General features: G+C 60.5%; 1 protein-coding gene across 2 annotated transcripts in view; it reads right to left on the reverse strand.

Annotated features, from left to right (window-relative positions):
• Positions 1 to 13,311, reverse strand: part of ASMTL (acetylserotonin O-methyltransferase like) — a 34,012-nt gene extending 20,701 nt beyond the window's left edge. For both annotated transcript variants that reach the window (XM_075999627.1, XM_075999628.1), the window contains exons 1-8: positions 13,137 to 13,311; positions 11,026 to 11,157; positions 8,051 to 8,098; positions 6,583 to 6,647; positions 5,991 to 6,052; positions 3,610 to 3,718; positions 1,948 to 2,368; positions 889 to 1,051 (exon numbers count right to left, since the gene is read on the reverse strand). In XM_075999627.1, the coding sequence (XP_075855742.1) occupies positions 889 to 1,051; positions 1,948 to 2,368; positions 3,610 to 3,718; positions 5,991 to 6,052; positions 6,583 to 6,647; positions 8,051 to 8,098; positions 11,026 to 11,157; positions 13,137 to 13,229 (1,093 nt within the window). In that variant the 5' untranslated portion in view covers positions 13,230 to 13,311. The remainder of the gene's footprint in view (positions 1 to 888; positions 1,052 to 1,947; positions 2,369 to 3,609; positions 3,719 to 5,990; positions 6,053 to 6,582; positions 6,648 to 8,050; positions 8,099 to 11,025; positions 11,158 to 13,136) is intronic.
• Between the last annotated feature and the right edge of the window lie 1,173 nt (positions 13,312 to 14,484).

Genomic DNA, 14,484 nt, shown 5'->3' on the forward strand with positions numbered 1-14,484 from the left:
CCTATCCTGAAAATCAGCCCTGGTGATGGGCGTGGCTATGAAAATCAGCCCTAGTGGTGGGCGTGGCTATGAAAATCAGCCCTAGTGATGGGCGTGGCTATGAAAATCAGCCCTAGTGACGGGCGTGGCTGCGCAGCGCGTCTGCACAACCCGTGCATGTCGTTGCGGAGCGGGAAAGAACACGAGCAGCCCTTCTCATCCGCCCCGTTGTGACAGCTGCTGTCCCAGAGGTGACCGGGAAGGTGCGGGCAGCCCCACCAACAAGGTCGGCTCCCCCTGTCGGGTCCCGGCCACCCTGTGTGTGCTGCAAGCTGAGGCTTTGAGGGGAAAATGACACATCCCCTGAAAATAAGCCCTACTAGGGTGTCTTCTTGAGGAAAGATAAATAGAAGACCCTGTCTTATTTTCAGGGAAACATGGTATCTCTGCAGTCACCACGTCTGAGTCTGCCCATCCACCCACCCTCTGTGTCCATCAAAACATACAAGTGCATGGATAAGCGTGCATGCTTGAGTGTGCGCCTGTCGACTCTGTTTCCCTGCAGAGCCCGGACGGACGCCGCCCCTGTGAGACCACAGCATGTGGTCTGGTCTCCCCCCCCCCCCCCCCCCCCCCCCCCCCCGCCCTCTGCCTCTCACCCTTTTGGGGAAGAAACATTCTCGGTGGACTGGACGGACGGGCGGTCTGGCCTGGCCCTCCCACCCCGCAGGCATCGGTGCCAGACCGCCCTCCCCGCCCCGCCCGCATCGGTGCCAGGCCGCCATCCCCGCCCCGCAGGCATCGGTGCCAGGCCTCCCTCCCACCCCGCCCACCTCGGAGCCGGGCAGCCCTGCCGTGGCGGCTCCCTCCCTCCTGCGCACGGTGCTGGAGGCGCGCGAGCCCTGTTACCGCGCTCGGACTTCTCCAGGAGCCCCAGCGAGGCGCACGCGTCCAGGAGCCCTTCCGTCCCGCACACAGAGGCGTCCACGCCGGCTGCCACATCCACGGCCCTCCGGGGCTCCTCCGCCCTTAGTGCGTCGAACAGCTTCAGTCTGCACGCGGTGAACAGGGCCTGCGCCGGAGACAGCGGGTGAGACGCGCGGGGCGTGAGACGGGGCGGGGCGTGAGACAGGGCGGGGCCGTGAGACTGGGCGGGGCCATGAGACTGGGCGGGGCCGTGAGACTGGGTGGGGCCGTGAGACTGGGCGGGGCTGCGGAGGGCCTGTCGGGTCTGCTTTCTCCTGGAGACCCGGGACACGCATGGGCACCGGCGCCCGTGAGCTCCGAGTCGGCCCTGCGGGCTCCGGCTGCACCAGCACGCCCTCCTGCTGCCCGGGCCGGGTCGTCACAGGGCACGAGCACCCACGCCCGACGCCGTCTGCGCTCCAGGCAGGGGGTGACGGGGCTGAGGTCCAACTGCCGTCCGGCCGGCGGGCGTCGGGGCACCCGGAGGTTGCTGAGCCGTCGGCACTGCAGCCTGGGCCCCGCTGGGCTCCCTGAGACCCGCACACGATCCACGTCACACTGGGACCTTCTCTGGCCAGGGGTCCCCTCGCCCCTCGCCCCGGCGTGGCCTCACACGCGGGTGGGGAGCTAACCACTCAAGTCGCTCTCTGTGCACCAAGCCACTTCGCAAAGGCAGGGCCCTGAACCCAGTGGCAGGTGTCTTTAAAAGAGACGGCAGGGGAGACGCAGACGCGGAGGGGAAGCCACGTGGAGGCAGACGGAGGAGGCAGAGGCGGGAGTGAGGCTGCGGCCACAAGCCCGGGGACGCCCGGAGCCCCCGGGAGCCGGGAGAGGCGGGAAGGAGCCTCCCCTGGAGCCCGTGGAGGGAGCGCGGCCCCGAGACCCCCGCGTCCCACACTCCCGGGCCCCGGGACTCGGGGAGGGGACACGGTCCTGTTAAGCTCTAAGTCACCAGGTTTTGGTCATTTGTCATGGGGGCCCAGGGACGGACGGACACGGTACCTTTGATGCTTTGAAGCCGTCTATGAGTTCTAGAAGGTCTGCCAGGCACGGGGCCGGCTCTGCAGTCCTGTGACCGTCTGCCTGGGGCGAGTCCGCCGCCTGCCGGTCATCGCCTCCGGCCGCTGGCCCGTCCTGGCCTCTCCCGGCCTCCCTCTGCACGGGCTCGGAGCCGCGGGCCTCCATGCCATCGGCCTCCATGCGGCCGGCCTCCACGTCGCTGAGGTCCTCGAAGGAGTCCACGGGCGGGATGGAGTCGTGCCGGGCCCGCGGCCGGGCGCCCCGGCGGGGCGGGCTGTACAGCTCCCCCAGCTTCTTGCAGAAGCGGTTCAGCGGGAAGCCCACCACGTTGAGGAAGTCGCCGCGGATGTGCTCCACCAGCATGCCGCCCAGCGCCTGGATGCCGTAGCCGCCGGCCTTGTCCCTGCAGGAGACGCACGGCCGTCTGAGCGCGCTGGCGCGGGCGGGGCGCCTGGGGCCAGGGCTACGCGGTCATGGGGCCAGGGCTACGCGGTCGTGCGGCTGACGTGAGCGTCTCAGCGGGTCCTGGCAGCGCCAGCCCCGGGGGCTTCATGCTGAGCAAGTCGGCGCCAGGCCAGGGGGCGAATGCATGCACCTATCTGCCGTGTGCCACGTGTTTTCCTAGATGTGCACACCGCACAGTGTGGATCCCCTATTCCTCATATCGCATCAATACCTTCGTTTTGTAGTGAGGACATTTACCATCTACGCCCTCAACTTTTTTTTTTTTTTTTTGAGACACAGTCTCGCTCTGTCACCCTCGGTAGAGTGCCGTGGCGTCATCACAGCTCACTGCAGCCTCCAACTCCTGGGCTCAAGAGATCCTCCTGCCTCAGCCTCCCCAGTAGCTGGGACTACAGGCATGCGCCACCATGCCCGGCTAGTATTTTCTATTTTTAGGAGAGATGGAATCTCACTCTTGCTCAGGCTGGTCTGGAACTCTTTTTTTTTTTTTTTGAGACAGAATCTCACTCTGTCACCTGGGCTAGACTGTCGTGGCGTCAGCCCAGCTCACAGCAACCTCAAACTCCTGGGCTCAAGCGATCCTCCTGCCTCAGCCTCCCGAGTAGCTGGGACTATAGGCATGCGCCACCACGCCCGGCTAGTGTGTATGTGTGTGTGTGTATATATATATATATATATAATCTTAGTTTTTTTTAGTTTTCTGGCCAATTTCTTTCTAATTTTAGTACAGACGGGGTCTTGCTCTTACTTGGGCTGGTCTCAAACTCCTGACCTGAAGCGATCCTCCCACCTCAGCCTCCCAGAGTGCTGGGATTACAGGCGTGAGCCTCCATGCCCGGCCTCAACCATTTTCAAGAACGCAATGCATCATTACTAATTACGGTCATCAGCCTGTATGATACGTCTCTAGAACTTCTTCCTAACTGAAATGCTGCAGTCCTTGCCCAGGGGCTGGTGCCCCTCCAAACCCACCAGCCCCAAGCACCCTATTCCACTCTCTGTTTCTCAGAGATCAACTTTTTAGATTCCACATAGAAGGGGGAACGTGTGGCACTTGTGTTTCTGTGCTGGGCTTATTTCTCTGACTGTCGCCTAGGTTCGAGCGTGCTGTCAGAAATGGCATCGCTTCCCTTTTGTCTGGAAGGCTGAGGCCCTCCGGCCCGCCGGGCGGACACTCACATGGGCTCCCCGCTGTGGATGTACTCCCAGAGCAGCTCCTCCGACAGCTCCGAGAACCTCACCGTCGTTTCCTCGTAGAATTCCGACACCTCGGTGTGCAGCTGACCGTCTGCAAGGACAAAGTCCTGGAGGTGAGGACAGACCGGGACGTGGGTCTGTGGGGAGAGCAGCCCACGCCGGCTGTCCTGGGGTGACCTGTCTCCCCCAAATTCACGTCCACCAGGAACCTGGGAGTGGGGGCTCATTTGCAAGGAGGCTCTTTGCAGATGTAGTTAAGATCCAGAGATGAGGCCATCCTGGATCAGGGAGGGCCGTAAACGCAATGACGGGCGTCCTCGTGGGAGACGGCAGAGGAGACGCGGACGCGGAGGAGAAGCCACGTGGAGACAGACGGAGGAGGCAGAGGCGGGAGTGAGGCTGCGGCCACAAGCCCAGGGACGCCTGGAGCCCCCGGGAGCTGGGAGAGGCGGGAAGGAGCCTCCCCTGGAGCCTCCAGAAAGAACGAGATGCTTTTTTAGTTAATTGGATGGTGCCCCACAAAAAGACATGCCCATACCCTCACCCCTGAACCTGTGCATGGGACACTATTAAGAAACTTAAACCTTTGCAGATGCAGTTAGTTAAGGATTTCCAGATAAGACCATCCTGGAGTAGAGAGGGCCCTAAATGCAGTGACAGGCGTCCTCGTGAGAGACGGCAGAGGAGATGCAGATGTGGAGGAGAAGCCACGTGGAGACAGACCGAGGAGGCAGAGGCGGGAGTGAGGCTGCGGCCACAAGCCCAGGGACGCCCGGAGCCCCCGGGAGCCGGGAGAGGCCGTAAGGAGCCTCCCCTGGAGCCGTGGAGGGAGCGCAGCCCCAGACTCCCGAGTCCCACACTCCTGGGCTCCGGGACCAAGTGGGGACACATTCCTGTGGTTTGAGGCCCCCAGGTTTGTGGTGATTTGTGTGAGACCCTCCCAGGACACCCCCACACCAGCCAGGCGTTCGGAAGGTGTGAGCTGCGGGTGGGACATGAGAGAACGCAGGGAGAGGGGGGTCCGGTGGGCCTGCATGCACCGGGCGGCAGGTGTTTTCTGCCCCGAAAGGCCCCGCCTGGAGCAGACAGGGTCCAGATGTCCTGACATCCGCCACCCACGGTGGCCTCGGGACAGGAGCACCAGGGCCAGGAGCTCAGAGTGTCTCAGGGTCCTGACTCAGACTTCAACACTTCTCAAACTAGCTTTAAAAACAGTTCCTCAATGTTTTCGTACATTGTTGTGGCATAACTTACTCACAGCCACGGGCGTTCAGCCAGAAAGGTCTCAAAAGAAATATTAGCCAGGGTCACGTGAGATGGACTATTTTATTTGTTTTTCTTTTTTTGAGACAGAGTCTCACTCTGCTGCCTGGGCTAGAGTGCTGTGGCGTCAGCCTAGCTCACAGCAACCTCAAACGCCTGGGCTCAGGCAATCCTCCTGCCTCAGCCTCCCGAGTAGCTGGGACTACAGGCATGCGCCACCATGCCCGGCTGATTTTTTCTATATATTTTTTACTTGTTTGGCTAATTTCTTTCTATTTATAGTAGAGATGGGGTCTCGCTCTTGCTCAGGCTGGTTTCGAACTCCTGACCTCGAGCAATCCGCCCGCCTCGGCCTCCCAGAGTGCTGGGATTGCATGCATGAGCCAACATGCCCGGCTGTTTTTGTACATTTTTCCAAAAAACTCTTTTGTTGTGTCATAGCTTGCTGACAGCCATAGGCGTTCAGCCAAAAAGGTCTCAAAATAAATATTAGGGTCACATGGGACCGATTTTTAAATTTATTTTCATTTATTTGTTTTTTGAGACAGAGTCTCGCTCTGTCACCTGGGCTAGAGTGCCGTGGCGTCAGCCTCACTCACAGCAACCTCAATCTCCTGGGCTCCAGCAATCCTCCTACGTCAGCCTCCCGAGTAGCTGGGACTACAGGCATGGGCCACCGTGCCCGGCTAATTTTTTCTACATATTTTTAGTAGGTCAATTAATTTGTTTCTATTTTTAGTAGAGACGGGGTCTCGCTGTTGCTCAGGCTGGTCTCCGATGCCTGAGCTCAAACGATCCTCCCTCCTCGGCCTCCCAGAGTGCTGGGATGACAGGCATGAGCCGCCCCGCCCGGGCTGATGGATTTTTCTAAACTGACGTACAATAATGGTGCACCAGGTGGTGTCAGAAGTATCCTGGGCCAGTACAAGATGAACTGTAGATTTTCCTTTTACCTGGATGCGTCAAATCGGGGCACCAACCTTCCCCGGCAGGACAAGAGCAAAGCACCCGCTGGGCGTGAGCCATCGGACTCCTCCAAAGCCCCAGGGGTCCCCCCTGTGCCCCACCCCAGGTGCCCGTGCCCGGCGGCGTCCGGTTACCTCGGCTACTGCAGTGCACGATGGCGACGCCTGTGAACACGCTGTGCTCCTGCCCGCTCAGCCTGCAACACAACCGCCGGCCCTCGATTGCGCCCGCCGCCAACGCAGCTCCGGGAACCCAGGGCCGGGCCTTTGCGCAAGGCGGGTGCTCCGTGCGCTGGGACCGCGCGAGACGCCGGCCCTGGGCGGGGTGGCCAGGGCACGGCTGACGTCCGGCGGCGCCAAGGGCCGGGCTCGGGCGCGGGGCAGGCTGGGGTCAGTGCCGCGGGACCCCGGCTGAGCGACGGCCCCTCCCACCCCGAGGGCTCGGGTGCTGGGGCTCCCCGGGGCAGGTGGCCGGACAGGACGATGATGGCTGCCCCAGGGCAGGCACTGAGAAGCTGCCACTCCGTATCCCACGGGTGACGGCCGTGGGCGGGACACACAGGCGGCTGAGGACGGGACTGCGGGGTCAAGGGTCACGGCCAGCCGGCTCCACCTTCATCACCCAGGGAGGGGGGAGCTGCAGCCTGACCCCGCCCACCCCCACCCCCTCCCAGGTGTTTCGGAGGCAGAGCGCGCCCGGGAGGCTCCGCAGCCACGGTGGTCCCACCTGGACAGCATCCTGTAGGCGTCCTGCTTGTCCACCGGCTTCTCCAGAATGAGCCCCGCCACCGTCTGCGGGACGACAGGGCCACAGGGCGTCGGTCCCCACCCCAGCCCGTCCGCCCACAGCCCCACCGGCCACTTGTAACAAGTCGGTTCTGGGCCAGGCCCAGCGGCTCGCGCCTGTGATCCCAGTACTCTGGGAGGCCGAGGCAGGAGGATTGCTCAAGGTCAGGAGTTCCAGACCAGCCTGAGCAAGAGTGAGACCCCGTCTCTACTATAAATAGAAAGAAACTAACTGGGCAACTAAAAATATATAGAAAAAATCAGCCAGGCATGGTGGCGCATGCCTGTAGTCCCAGCTACTCAGGAGGGAGGCTGAGGCAGGAGGATCGCCTAATCCTAGGAGTTTGAGGCTGCAGTGAGCTACGACTGCACCACAGCACTCCAGCCTGGACTGCAGAGCAAGACCCTGTATCTAAAGAAAGAAAGAAAGATGAGTAACTCCCATGGAGACTTCTTTACTCCTTAGCCACAAACAGGGTTTCCTTCCTGCCGGCAGGCACCGGGACACCTCGGACTTCAGCCACACGGAGCAAGGAGGACCCGATCGCCCGTCCGGTGCTTGCTGCCCTGCACTGTTTGAAACGTGCACACTTGCAGCCCCTGCGGTGGAGTCTGAGCTGCCTGGGCGAGTCTTGCATAAGCCGGCGGGGAGAGGGGCCTGGGCTTGGGCACGAGGGAGGCCCGCGCACGGCAGAGAGGCGGGGATGACGGCTCCCACGCACAGCCCACTCCCTAGAGCCCAAACACGCCTCGTGGGCGGAAGGAATCGCCCCTTCCAGAACCTCCGCCCGAGACCTCACCCCGGCACCTCGGGCCATGGCCTCACTTGGAAATGGGGCCTTTGCAGAGGTCATTAGTTAAACTGAGGTCAGACGGTAGCACAGGGGAGGGGGGCCCCGAGACCCAAGGAGGCGTGGACTTACAGAAGAGGGAAATCCCGACGCAGACACGCGCCGGGCAGGGAAGGCTGCGCACGTAAAGACAGAGGCGGAGATTGGGGAGGTGCGGGCAGAGAAGGCTGAGTAGGTAAGGACAGCGGCAGACATCGGGGAGGTGCGGGGCCACCGCCAGGACCTGCCTGGAGCCACGGGAACTGGAGAGAGGCCGAGAACGACGGGCTGTCCCTTCGAGCCTCCGGAAGGGCCGGCCCTGCCCACACCTTCGTGTCGGAGGGACGTCTAGCCCCCGAAACCTGAGCGCGCCCCGTCGGTTGTGGGAGCCACACGGCGTGCGTGCCGCGAGTCGGCGGGGGCGGCAGGAAGGGCGCACCCGGCCGCACGGGCGGAGGCAGCCCGTTCCCGGGGGGTGCCGGCTCCCCGAGATTGGGCTGCCTGAACGGTTAAGGTCAGAAACAAGCCGAGCCGCGTGGAACTCGCAAAGCGGACCGGAGGGGCGGGGAGGGGCCTTACCACGATGGTGTCCGCCCCGATGACCACGTCCGGCGTCCGCAGGTCTTTCTGCAGAGGAAGCGGCCGTCAGGCCTAGCAGGGCCCTTCCCCGGGGCGTGGCACACAGACACTGCGCACCGCGCCGTGGGCATGCACCAGCCCCGGTGGGAGTTCGGGGCGGGCTGCCCTGGAGAGCGATTCCGGGCGCCCCCGGTGGCCCCAGCAGGGACAGGAGTGTGTCCCCAAGGCGGCCCGCCCCCACGTGCTCCCTGGGGTTTTCCTTCTTTCATGGGGTGCGCCTGGTGTGGGGCCCAACCCCCCCCAGCCATCCTGAATTACGGCCACAAGGTTTTTGACCCACTCACTTGTGCGAGGAAAAGGTACCGTGTTTCTGAAAAAATAAGGCAGGGTCTTATATTTATTTTTTCTCAAGAAGACACCCTACGGCTTGTACGGTACAACCATCTACATTGATTCAAATAGAGTGAAGTCGTCTTCTTCTGGAACATCATCCTCACTCTCCAAACCCCAAATTCCATCCCGAATTTCTTGCAACTCTATTTCCTTTAAAACCATCGGCCCCGATCTCTCCTCTCCATCACGGGGGAATGAGAAGGGCTGCTCGTCTTCTTTCCCGCTCCACGAGGACACGCATGGGTTGTGCAGATGCACAGCCAGCCCATCACCAGGGCTTATTTTCATAGCCACGCCCACCACTAGGGCTGATTTTCATGGCCACGCCCATCACTAGGGCTGCTTTTCATAGCCACGCCCATCACCAGTGCTTATTTTCATAGCCACGCCCATCACTAGGGCTGCTTTTCATAGCCACGCCCATCACCAGGGCTGATTTTCATAGCCACGCCCACCACTAGGGCTGCTTTTCATAGCCACGCCCACCACTAGAGCTTATTTTCATAGCCACGCCCATCACTAGGGCTGCTTTTCATAGCCACGCCCATCACTAGGGCTGACTTCACAGCCACACCCATCAGTAGGGCTGATTTTCATAGCCACGCCCACCACTAGGGCTGATTTCATAGCCACGCCCATCACTAGGGCTGATTTTCATAGCCACGCCCATCACCAGGGCTGATTTTCATAGCCACCCTGGTCACTAGGGCTGATTTTCGGGGTAGGGCTTCTATTGCGCACATGCTTAGACATCCTGCTAGGGCTTATTTTATGGGTAGGTCTTATTTTCGGAGAAACATGGTATTTAGGATGATAAAACAAATCCAAGTTGAGAATTCAGCCCTGGAGCTGGAAGCACTCATGTGAAACATGTACACAACCTTGACCTTACTTTGCACCTGAATATGAGTCATTCCAACTATTCCACCGAAAAAAAACCAACCATCACTACTCATTTATCCATAACAATACATACATTAACTCTAACGTATTTATTATATGAATTGCAACGGTAAGTTACATTGTAACACACAGTAGTAACAGATGAGCTGCCTTAATCCTAGAACCTAAGGGGTCCCCAATCTACCAGTGAGCCGTGTAATTGTTTCATTAAATATTACAATGTAATAGTAAAAGAACTAATGCACACAATAAATGTAATGAGCTTGAATCATCCCAAAACTATCCCCACGATTCCCGGTCCCTGGAAAAATTGTCCTCCATAAAAATGGTCCCTGGTGCCAAAGACGGTTGGGGACGGCTGCCTTAAATGATACTATAACAATGCATCAGGCCGGGCGCGAAGGCTCACGCCTGTAATCCCAGCACTCTGAGAGGCCGAGGCAGGAGGATCGCTCAAGGTCAGGAGTTCAAAACCAGCCTCAGCAAGAGCGAGACCCCATCTCTACTAAAAAAATAGAAATTAATTGGCCAACTAAAAATACATAGAAAAAAATTAGCCGGGCATGGTGCATGCCTGTAGTCCCAGCTACTCGGGAGGCTGAGGCAGGAGGATCGCTTAAGCCCAGGAGTTTGAGGTTGCTGTGAACTACCCATGCTTCCCCCAAAATAAGACCTCCCCATAAAATTAGCCCTAGCAGGATTTCTAAGCATGTGCGCCATGGAAGCCCTACCCCGAAAATCAGCCCTAGTGACGGGTGTGGCTGCGCAGCGCGTCTGCACAACCCGTGCGTGTCGTCGCAGAGCGGGAAAGAACACGAGCAGCCCTTCTCATCCGCCCCGTGAGAGCTCTAATGCTCCACAGGAGAGATTGGGGCCAAAGGAAATAGAGTCACAAGAAATTCAGGATGGAATTCGGGGTTTGGAGAGTGAGGATGATGTTACAGAAGAAGACCACTTAACTCCATTTGAATAAATGTAGATGGTTGTACCATCCTTAAAAAAAATAACACACCCCCTGAAAATAACTCCCTAGGGTGTCTTCTTGAGGAAAAATAAATATAAGACCCTGTCTTATTTTCGAGGAAACACAGTAGGCTGACGCCACGGCACTCTAGCCTGAGCAACAAAGTGAGACTCTTGGCTCAAAAACAAAAACAAGCAAACAAAAAAGAAACAGTGCATCACATTAGAACAAATAGTAATATTAAGATACATTAATTCTATATTATAACCGATATTATGTTAATTGCAACAGTATATTACAAGACACACAGTAACAGATAAGCTATATTGATGCTGTATCCTAAATGATAGTCCCATATTAATTATAATAGTATATTACATGGTAGCATGTAGCAACTGATAAACCACCTAATTCTATAAATGATACTATTATATTAATTGCAATAAAATATTGCAAAGTAACACACAGTAACAAGCTATATTAATTCTACATCATAAACGATACTATGTATTAATTAGATATTACATTATAACCCCTAGTAACAGGTAAGGCCCATTAATTCTATGTTGTCAATGATACTATTACATTAATTAAAACAGCACATTACATTATAACATAAGTGGCGTTAACTGCGTATCGTAACTGAGATTTATTTATAGCCTTCCTATTAGAAACCTGAAAACCAAAAGAACTCTGGAGGAAGAGGGTCCCTTGCCTGATGCATCCTGTTGGCCACCTCCAAGGCCTTCTGCTTGGCGGTCTCCACGGCGTACGCGTAGGGGGTGGGGAATGAGGCTTTGTCCAGCTTCTCCTTGAACCTGGAGGGAACCACCTCAAACCTCAGACCCTGCAAGGAAAGAGCACGTGTCTAGCAGGGTGGCGAAAGAACCCAAGAGCACCGACCGGAAGGTTCAAGATTTGCAGAGAACGTCATTTTTCCTACAATCTTGCCCCTCCCCCTGGCAGCGACCTGGTCCGTTGGTGTAGCTTTAGTACCTGCCCACCCCCAGTTAGGGACTGACCCTGGGCCCGACCCGAGTGGACCTGCAGGGAGGAGGCCCGGAACCAAGAGGCCACAGGGGAGGATTGATTGGGCATGGGGCACAGCGCCAGGGAGGAGGTCAGAGGGCGCCCAGGGGCCACCCAAGGTCAGGGCAGCCAACGAAAAGGGTTCGCACATGCAAAATTCAGCAGAATTCCAGAACTGATGGTGTCATCGTGGTGCGGTAATACACAGGACGGACAGCTCCTGGGGGGGCCTGTGTGAGTCTGGGGTACAGGAATGTGGGCCTCAACCGCAGTGGGGTAATAGCGCCAGTGAGGGGTCCCCACGCCCCGCTGGCACCTGTGCGGGGCTGCGCCTGAGCGTCACTAGATCCCTGGACTCCATTCCTCGTACCTGAGCCCCTGAATCACACAGACCCCTTTCCTAAGGCCCCACAAGCCCTTCCCTACCGCTGAGAGACCCCACCCTAACTAGGCCACCGTCTCCAGGCCCCCACCCGGGCCACCCGGTCTGCCCTGGTCACTAGGGGTCACTAGGCCCCCACCTGGGCCACCCAGTCTACCCTGGTCACTAGGGGTCACTAGGTCCCTCCACCCCGGTCACTAGCAGTCACTAGGTCTGAATGCTGGTCACTAGCAGTCACTAGGTCCCTCCACCCCGGTCACTAGCAGTCACTAGGTCTGAATGCTGGTCACTAGAAGTCACTAGGCCCCTACCCTGGTGACTTGTGGTCTCCAGGCCCCCACCCGGGCCACTCGGTCTGCCCTGGTCACTAGTGGTCACTAGGTCCCTCCACCCCGGTCACTAGCAGTCACAAGGTCTGAATGCTGGTCACTAGCAGTCACTAGGCCACTATACTGGTCACTTGTGGTCACCAGGCCCCCACCCTGGTCAGTATGCCCCCTCCCCTGGGGTCACTAGGTCTCCCCTGGTCCCTAGCAGTCACTAGGTCCCTCCACCTGGTCACTAGCAGTCACTAGGTCCCTCCACCTGGTCACTAGCAGTCACTAGGCCCCCATGCTGGTAACTAGCAGTCACTAGGTCTGTATGCTGGTCACTAGCAGTCACTAGGTAGGTCCCTATACTGGTCACTTGTGGTCATTAGGCCCCCACCCCGGTCACTAGGTGTCCTCTACTGGTCCCTAACGGTCACTAGGTACCTCCACCTGGTCACTTGTGGTCACTAGGCCCCCACCCTGGTCACTAGGCCCCCCACCCCGGTCACTAGGTCTCCCCTGGTCCCTAACGGTCACTAGGCCCCTCCACCGGGTCACTTGTGGTCACTAGGCCCCCACCCTGGTCACTAGGCCCCCCACCCCGGTCACTAGGCCCCCCACCCCGGTCACTAGGCCCCCCACCCCGGTCACTAGGCCCCCACCCTGGTCACTAGGCCCCCACCCCGGTCACTAGGCCCCCACCCTGGTCACTAGGCCCCCACCCTGGTCACTAGGCCCCCACCCCGGTCACTAGGCCCCCACCCTGGTCACTAGGCCCCCACCCCGGTCACTAGGCCCCCCACCCCGGTCACTAGGCCCCCACCCTGGTCACTAGGCCCCCCACCCCGGTCACTAGGCCCCCACCCTGGTCACTAGGCCCCCCACCCCGGTCACTAGGCCCCCCACCCCGGTCACTAGGTCTCCCCCGGTCCCTAACGGTCACTAGGCCCCTCCACCGGGTCACTTGTGGTCACTAGGCCCCCACCCTGGTCACTAGGCCCCCCCACCCTGGTCACTAGGCCCCCCACCCCCGTGTCCCCGGCTCCCTAACGGTCACCACCCCCTGCCGGGTCCCCGCCCCCGCCCCCGCCCCCGGCCGCGCACCGCGTTGCTGAGGATCTCGCGGCGCCGCGGGGACGCGCTGGCCAGCACCACGCGCTTCCGCAGCAGCTTCCCGAGCACCGGGCACAGCGCCATGGCAACCCGCACCCCGTCCGCGCCGCACGCACGACCCGCGCCGGCGCAGGCGCACTGCCGCGCGCGCAGGAAGGACCCGGCGGAGGGCGGGGCTTCCTCGGGGCGGGGCGAGTCTGACCACGCCCACTCCGGGCCCCGCCCCGACCCCGTCCTTCCTCCGCTGGGAAGCCCCGCCCTCCTGCCGTCGCCCCGCCCTCCGCCCCTCGCCCCGCCCACGAGGCCGCGCTCTCCCGCCCCGCCCCGCCCCGCCCCGCCCGCAGGGACGTTCTGCGCCTGCGCGGCTGGGAGGCGGTGCTGGCGGGTTTGGGGGCTCCAAGGGATGGGGGCCCCAAACAAGCGCACACGTGGGGCTCGCCGGGGGTGCTTTGGGGGTGCAGACAAGACGCTGTCCCCCCGGGCAGTGTGGGGCGCAGACTTGAGGGCCCCCTGAGTGCGCGGTGGGGGGTGCAGATATGGGGGTCCCTGCGGTTGGTGGAGAAGCAGATATGGGGGTCCCTGAAGGAGTTGGGGGTGCACACGTTGGGGTCCTCGGGGGGGGGCGGTGTGGGGTACAGACCGCACGGTTCTCGAGGGCACTTCGGGGGCGCAGACCTGGGGGTCCCCGCGGGCGCGGTGGGGAGCCCATATTTGGGGGGCCCCCAGGAGATGCAGGGCACAGACACGGGGGATCCCCCTGGGTGCAGTGTCAGGGGCACTGCCATGGGGGTTCCCCGCGGGCGGTAGGGGCACAGACTTGGGGGGTCCCCGTGGACAAAGGTGAAGCAAACACGTGGGGGGGTCTCCACGGAACTTGGGGTACAGTCTGGGGGTGGCTCCTGTGGGCGCCGTGAGTCTCGCAGACGTGGGGGGGTCCCTGCAGGTGGTCGGGGGCGCGGACGTGGGGGTTCCCCTCCAGTGGTGGGGGGCGCAGACATGGGGAGTCCCTGCAGGCGGTAGGGGGCGCAGATGTGGGGGTTCCCTGCGGCTGGTAGGGGCGCGGACGTGGGGGTTCCCCTCCTGTGGTAGGGGGCGCGGACGTGGGGGGTCCCTGCAGGTGGTAGGGGACGCAGAGGTGGGGGTTCCCCGCGGGTAGGGGGGCGCAGACATGGGGGTTCCCCGCGGGTGGTGGGGGGCTCGGACATGGGGGATCCCCGCTGGCACAGTGAGTCCGGGGTGTTCCGGGGTCCCGCCTGCACCCCAGTCCCCCAGACTGCCCACTGTTGGGGGCAGGGGCCCCTCCCTGCGGGCTGTGGGGTGCTCAGCCCGGTGACAACTG

The sequence above is a fragment of the Microcebus murinus genome, chromosome X (assembly GCF_040939455.1).
Source record: "Microcebus murinus isolate Inina chromosome X, M.murinus_Inina_mat1.0, whole genome shotgun sequence".
NCBI lineage: Eukaryota > Metazoa > Chordata > Mammalia > Primates > Cheirogaleidae > Microcebus > Microcebus murinus.